The following is a 7,318-nucleotide window of genomic DNA, read 5'->3' as shown; positions in this document are numbered from 1 at the left end:
CCCTGCCCCAGGCAACAGCCCTGCTCGCAGCAGCATCCCTCAGGCACTACCAAAGCCTCAGGCGTCTTTAAGGGACACCACAGGACCACGCTGAGTAGAGGTGGAAACCAAACCCTGAGGCGGACAAGCCTTGTTTGCAGACTTGGCCTTTTCTCCTGCCTCCTCCCTGCACGGATGCAGCTAGGATTTTCACTGCTTGGGTAGATCTCCAGCCTCACTAGAGTCAATCATTCCAGCTGGTTTTAGCCATTCCTCTTGCTTCCTTTCAGCTAGCGATGACTTCTGCAGCCGCCCGAGTAACACGCAGGGGTTTTTTTTTGGTGTGAATTATTTTGGGCTTTTGGGGGACTTGACTTAACTGAATCAACACAGCATCACTCTTACAAGTACTTCCCCAGCGTGTGTCCGGATAATACTCTGCCCTGATGGAGCAGGCTGGACCGCTTGACAGCTGTACCGTCTGACAGCTGGAACAGGAGAGGGTCTGAATTGATTTCAAGCCTTGTTTTAGAGCATTTAGTCCTTCGCCACTGCACCATACACTTGCAAAAAATATCTCTGTTCTGTTTTCATACAGAAATCTAAAACTTCCTCGCCACCGAAAAGCAACTTTATTTAAGTACTCTGGACCGCACCAAGGTATTCCAGTGGCAGGAATACTAAGATACCTGTGTTGGAAAGGCTATACCAGCAGTGGTAAATTAGCTCACACTATGTGTTAAGATTACCCTCCTTCCTTGGTATTTGGAGGAGGATTTGCGTGTGAGGGGAGCACAGTTAAAGCAAACGGTGAATATGAGGCATATGAAAGCAGAGAGAGTAAACCAAGTGAGAATGACCCAATTTTCTACTGATTTGTTCAATGAGTTACTGCAAGTAATTTTTTTCTTCTGCTATTTATGGGGTTTCCCTCTTCTAAATGTTACCACGGTCACTGTGGTGTAACATTAATTTGTTTATGTAACCCCTGAGTTGCACATATAGACCCAGATGTTATTTCAGAACCACTACACTTGGGGAAGATTTTCTAAAACCGTACATTAAAACTTCATGGAACAGTGATTTTTTACCATAACACTAACGGGCCCTCCTTCAGAGGAGGGCACAACAGTAACTGTCCTACCATGAAGAGACGGTTGCTCAGCCCTGCTGATGCTCTGCTCTGGTCCCCTTGAATCCGCAATTAGGCTTCAGCTTTGTAACACGCTTGTTTTAACTGTATGTTCCATTGCTTCTCTTCATACCATGCACCAGAAAAAGAAACTGATGGGCTTTGTTTAATATTGGATTTAATTAAGATAAACCTAAAAGATTAGGAGTGCAAGAGCATAGTGGAAAGTGTAAAACAGTATGTATTTATTGCATTTAGTCCAAATATTAGTTAACCTCCAAAAAAAAAAAAAAATCTGCATTTTTTCCTACAGCTTATTTTGTGGCTTAAAATTGGTAAAAGACCAAACCTCTATGAGTATTTACTTTACAGTAGCAACATAACTTCTTTGTAGCCTAATATAGCATATGCAAAATACTACTCGAATCCCCAAAGGGTATTAAAACTCTGGGCATGAGATGTCCAGAAATTTAACTATGTCTCAGACCATGTTAACTTTTTTTCTACAACATAAAGCAGAGTACATTTTACAGAAACTCACATCATGAATGAAGCTGTCCCCCATGAAGTGTTTGTTGGTTGATATTACTAACAATGAAGTAAAAATACTCGTAGATGTATTTTAGGCTTAACAGATTGACTGATTCACAGTCCTGGGGAACCTCACCTGTTCTGTCTGAGTGGAAAGCTGAGGGCAAACATTTATCACAACCCAGCAGAGTGTATTCTGACTTCAAGTTGTATTTAAAAAAATAAAAATAAAAAAAGACCTTTTGTACTTGTTGGTTACAGAGAGCAACAGCCATGAACAAGGATATTTTTCCACTTTTGGTGCTTCATGTGCTTTCAAAGCTCAGCAGAGACCTTTGATAAATTGTTTCTTTTTACCAGTAAGTTCATTATATTGGAAGTAAACATTAAAACAGTAAATATTGTAACTTTTATGTCATATTTCAGCTTCCACATCTTGCATGCTTGGACACTGAACAAAATCTGACTACTTTCCTGAAGGTAAAAGTAAATTCACTGGTATTTCCCCCATAGAGTTCCTTTTACAGGAACAGCATCAGCAAGATCTCAAAATGCTTCTAAAGCTACTCTTTAACTTTAGGGAGGAAAAGAGGACTAAAGAGTAAGACAGCAGTATTTCTGTAAGCAACAATAAGCCAAATATAGTAAAATTTTAGTGTACAGAATGCTGTGATATACACAGTATAAATTATTCTTCATTTGGCCTCATGACTCTTGGATTTTTTTTGTAGCTTGTAGTGACAATTTAACAGCATCATTACATACACATGCTACTGCTACAATAGGTTTGGACCTCCTGTAATACTAGCACTCTGCCAACCTCCCCTGCCTCCAAGGAATATTGAAGAGCAGATAATTTCTTTCCTTTACAATTCCCTTTAAATAATGACACAGAGGCTGGCACTATCACAGCACTTCTTGCTGTAATACAGTGGCAAAATGCAGTGATGCAAATCAGTCAAATTATCATCAAAGTAATCTAAAATACCTTACATGAAGCGTGGATGTAACAGTCTTTAACAGTTCAGCACTCGTCTGGTACTGGATGGACATTAAAGCTAGAAAGAAATAATTTCCCAAGTGCTATTTTACTGCACTACAAACTTGCACTGAGTCAGACTGTATGTGTTTTTTAACATCCCATACACACACAAACACTTTGCTCTCCTAACCGATTTGAAGAGTTAGATTGCATTCCTTATGGGGGCAAAAAAAAATCCTCTTATTTGGTTATTCTACACAGTTATTCTATAGACTTTTGTCTGTCAGCACTAATGCATGGTTTAGTGCTTAATCTCTGCTGCCTTGAGCATCCTGCTGCACTCCAAGCAGAGGAAAAGCAGCACTAATTTACTGTCTTAGAAACTATATTCCTACACTCTTACCTTGAAAACAGGCTCAAAATTGATCTTGGGTACTTACTGTACGCGCATTTCAGCGAGAGCGCCATATCCATACCCCTCTCACCTGCCTCCATTTCTGCTTGGAGAAAGAAGTACCAAAAGCCACTCTTTCCCCCTAAACCCCGAGTGGGAGCAGAGAGCCCTCACCAGGGAGAGCTGGGGTCCCTCTGCCCTCCCCAAAGCTTGTGCAAGGATCTAAAAGGCCTCAAAAGAAGGGGGGACATATACTCCTCTGGTTACCGAGGCAAACCTCCAGTCAGAAGGTTTCTTCAAAATATTTTTGTTACAAAGAGGCTAGCAAGGAGGAAAAAATAAAATAAGTAACAAAACCCAGGGGGTAGAGCCCTGCTGCCAGCCACAAACATGCCCTGCTCTCTCCCTGTGCTGCAACAAGCCAGAGTACTCCCTGTAAGAAACGTGTGGACCTTCATCCTACCAAGAAAAAGTGAAAAGGTTTCCCAGTGAGCACCGAGCCAGAGAGGTGAACTGCAGTTAACCTCTGGTGGTGTACCTGACCTTCTCGTTCCACCTGATGTTCAGATGCTTTTGTTTCTCAAGCACAGACAGCAGTTCTTGACACACGATGGCTTTCAGGCTATTCTTTTTGACCCTCTGAATGCTCAGAACTGGAGCACGAACAGAAACAGCACATGTGAGAGTTGCAAAGAAATCCTGAACTCCCTTTCAACAGGTTGGACTTGAACCTTGCGAGACTGCATTTTATAAAGAACTTTTTTTCCTACATTCACAGCTCCTCTACATTTACAATTTTATCAAAATTATTATAAAACATTTATTGACAGTAGCAATAAACAGAACAAATTTCTGTAAACAGAAATTAAAGCGGAAAATGGCTTTAAGTCATTTTTGACCAGCCAGCTGTACAAAAGCTTAAGCAAAGCAGCAGTCAGGGAGGTTGGATTTGGAAGAATCCACACAGAGTTCAGATGTCATTCCTTATTAGATCACCAAAATAAGCTGTTATTGTCTTCAGTTTGTTATTGAGAAAATTTTGTTCTATTTCAACTTTTCCTCCTGGCCCTGCTAAGGAAGCCACCTGAAAAACAAAGAACAAAAAGCAAATCAATCAATGCACAAGAAAAGAGGCAAGACCCCAATGCTTTTATTCACATGAAATATCACGTAAACCACATCTTTGGCTCTGTTAACACCGGTGACAATATTCCGTGTCACCTAATGCCTCTGCTCCTCTTTCAGTGTCTCCTTTTACTCACAGAAGTGGTTTGTGGCTTTCTTGTGACTGAAAAATTCCCCTCGCCCCAAGCCATGAAAATAAGAGGACTTCAGAACTAGAGATAAATAGTCATCGTTTCCCATTCTGTGCTGAGGTAAGAAATGCTAGAATCTGGTTTGCAGGGTACTTGGCATTTGAGACACCCAGTTGTGGCAAAAAGCAAGCTGTAAACTGCGTTTTGAAGGTGTCAAAATCCCAAGTTTTGGGGGAAGACTAAAACCCAATCCTGGAATTAGGAAGCATAAAGGTTGCACTGAAGGGGGGGGTAGGCGGAGCGGGGAACAACCGGAACAAAACCAAGCCCAAAACCTCAAACAGGCAGAGAAGCTCACAAAAATTAGTTATTTTGTTGTTGTTACTGCAACCAACAAAAATGCCGTTGTGTGCACTGGAGTCTCAGGCAGTGCTGGGGGTAAGGCTGCGGGCAGCTGAGTAACTGCAGGCAGGGACAGCCCGTCAGGCAGCGCTGGTCCCGGCTCTCCTGTTTACGATCACTGGAGTGAGAATTTCACCGTTCACGCTCTGCTGACTGAGGCTGGTGCACACCTTTAATGCTTAATGATTACAGACAGACAACATTTTGCAGTGGACTCTGCATTTTGGACTGCAGCACGCAATACTCTCTCCTCTCCTGTTCCTACTCATGATGCTAGTATGACCCCTTTGATGGACAACAGCCATACAGGCTAATGATTTCTCACCAGGACAGACAGCACAGACAGAAGGAAGAGAAGGACACCAAAACTGAGCGTTGACTGCTTCCACGCCCCCCCCATCGTGGGCCCTGAGGACCTGCTCCACAGCCAGTTCTGCCCTGTTGCTGCTGTTTTCCCCGCCTGCTGCAGGGAAACTATTTCTATAGTTCCCTATGCAGGGAAACTTCCCAGGCAGACATAAAGTAATCAAGGTCTACAAGCCTGCAGCAGATTTTAACTGATCTTTAAACCAAGAAGTCTGTGATGTTAGCAGCTGAAACTTAAAGTTCAGGTTGCATTATTAACACTTCTAGACTCCTTTGAGACTTGACCCTGTAGCACAGGTTTAAATATAAACATGCTGAACTTCCTCTTTTTTACTGTAAGTAAAAAAACCAGCCCACTATCAAGAGGAAATAACAGATTAATCTAAATTATACTTTGAAACTTTATTGACTTGCCCAGAAAATTACCAAACTTATTCTGGTGGGTTCCCCCCCCCCCCTTTTAATTTTTTTTGTTTCTGCAGACAAAAACAAAAGCGCAAGCAGTTTCTTCATCTTTCAATTTAATGGTAATAGGAAAAAAATCTCCACGTTCTTGTCAGAGGAACCTGCCACAAGTAAAAAAGCAGAAGCTGGCTGACTTATAAATAGCACAAGAATCTGAAATTGGCAAGTGATCAGGAATGTTAATTTCACAACTTATCTTTTCTTACTTGAAATCCTAAAAGCAGTTAACATTGTGAGGCGATCCACATTTTTTTTCTAGGAAGACGTTAAGTTTGTACTTCTAATTTATTATGAACAAAAGCTGGAATGTCCCTTCCAAAAAGCATTAGAGGCTTTGCACTTTAGAGCTAATGTCGTTTAAGTATTCTAAAATATTAATTAGATTACTCGACCTAATACAAGAATACTGAAATTATTGTCTCGAGGTTACGTACTCCCACTTTCAAGGCACAATTTGTGTCACTAGCATATCTAAGTATGACTAATGCATTGATAATAAACACAAGTGTTTACTTAATCTTTCTCTTAGAAGACCAAGTAAAGCAAAATGCTTCATTGGCAACACAGGCAAATGCTGCTCCTCTGCTGAGGGGTGGTGTCCACCCGAGAAGTCACATACGCTGTGTGTCTAGTCTCTAAGTGTTAAATGCAGGGTAACTAAGACTAATTTCAAATGACTGCTGAAAGTATTTGATAAACCCAAAGGTGACAAAAATCCAAATAAGCACATGGGCGTAAGGTCCGCAGGGACAGATCCGGCACTGCACGCTCCTCAATCCGCCCTGATATTCAGGGGAGAGAAACACAAATCCTCTGTGACGATGCTTATTTGTGAATTGCTGGAGGTTGCAAATTTAATTACATAGGAGTTGCCAAGTTTTCTTCGGAAGGGCTCAGTCAACCCTGACAGCATAACGAGGGAAAGCTGCCACCCACCAAGCTTCAGAAAGGTGCCAGCTTGGCAGAGGGATGCCCTCTAAAAATAACAGCAGACTGAGGAATCATGCTTTGAGAAAAACAAAGGTGCTCACCTATTTTTAGAAATACCAAGACGCATCTCCTGTTTTTGCAGTGAACTACAATGGTGAGTACAGAAAGGCTTCTTAATTTCTTTTAAAAATTGGACTAGACCAAAATTTATTTTGCATTTTCCTGTGCAAATACGATTCCCTGCTGGCAACTCTCCTCATACTGGTTTGTTCTTTAGCCCAAACCCACGTACTTGGGGGGGGGGGCAGATATTGCCTCCTTTGCTGCGCTGAGTAATTCTGCACATGCCACACGCCTTCCTGGGCAGAGGCAAAGGATGCAGCTTCAGTTAACGCCTCCCTGCATCCCTCTCACCTGGATGCTTCATCCTTCCGTTCAGCGACTGCTGATGGAAATAGGCCACAGCTACAGACACAGCCATGGAGCATTAAAAAAGTAGCCAGCAGGTTTGGTCTCAAGTTTAAAATAGGAGACATAAGAAAAGAAATATGAAAAGGGAAACAAACATGGAAGATTACATCAAGGGCACAGGCTGCTTAAGGTGCAAACTTGCTTTATACTGTTCAGGTGTACTTTTGAACTCGAAGGTTTTCCTGCTGGCCTTGCAGGGTTGTTTTTAATAAGACTGAAATTCCTTTACTAAAGTAACTTCCTATCTGTTCCAGCCACCAACTACAGTCACTGGGGATAAAAAGCTCTATTGTCATTTTTTCCCTCCTCCAAGAAACTTTTCTAGGGTATGAGAAATATAAGCTTTTTGGCTTAATAGGCAGTCACACAAGGACACTGTGATTAATTTCATTTTATAGAACACTAGTAAA

At 41.7% G+C, this 7,318-nt stretch overlaps 1 protein-coding gene across 1 annotated transcript in view; it reads right to left on the bottom strand.

Moving 5' to 3' along the window:
• Positions 1-1,334: 1,334 nt before the first annotated feature.
• TGS1 (trimethylguanosine synthase 1) overlaps positions 1,335-7,318 on the bottom strand; it is a 31,725-nt gene continuing 25,741 nt past the window's right edge. Inside the window, exon 13 of the mRNA XM_069779356.1 lies at positions 1,335-4,102. Coding sequence (XP_069635457.1) covers positions 3,989-4,102 — 114 coding nt within the window. The 3' untranslated portion in view covers positions 1,335-3,988. The remainder of the gene's footprint in view (positions 4,103-7,318) is intronic.

Source organism: Haliaeetus albicilla, chromosome 3, assembly GCF_947461875.1.
Source record: "Haliaeetus albicilla chromosome 3, bHalAlb1.1, whole genome shotgun sequence".
NCBI classification, from domain to species: domain Eukaryota; kingdom Metazoa; phylum Chordata; class Aves; order Accipitriformes; family Accipitridae; genus Haliaeetus; species Haliaeetus albicilla.
The sequence above is the reverse complement of the archived record's forward strand: the minus strand, read 5'-3'. Positions and strand labels throughout refer to the sequence as shown.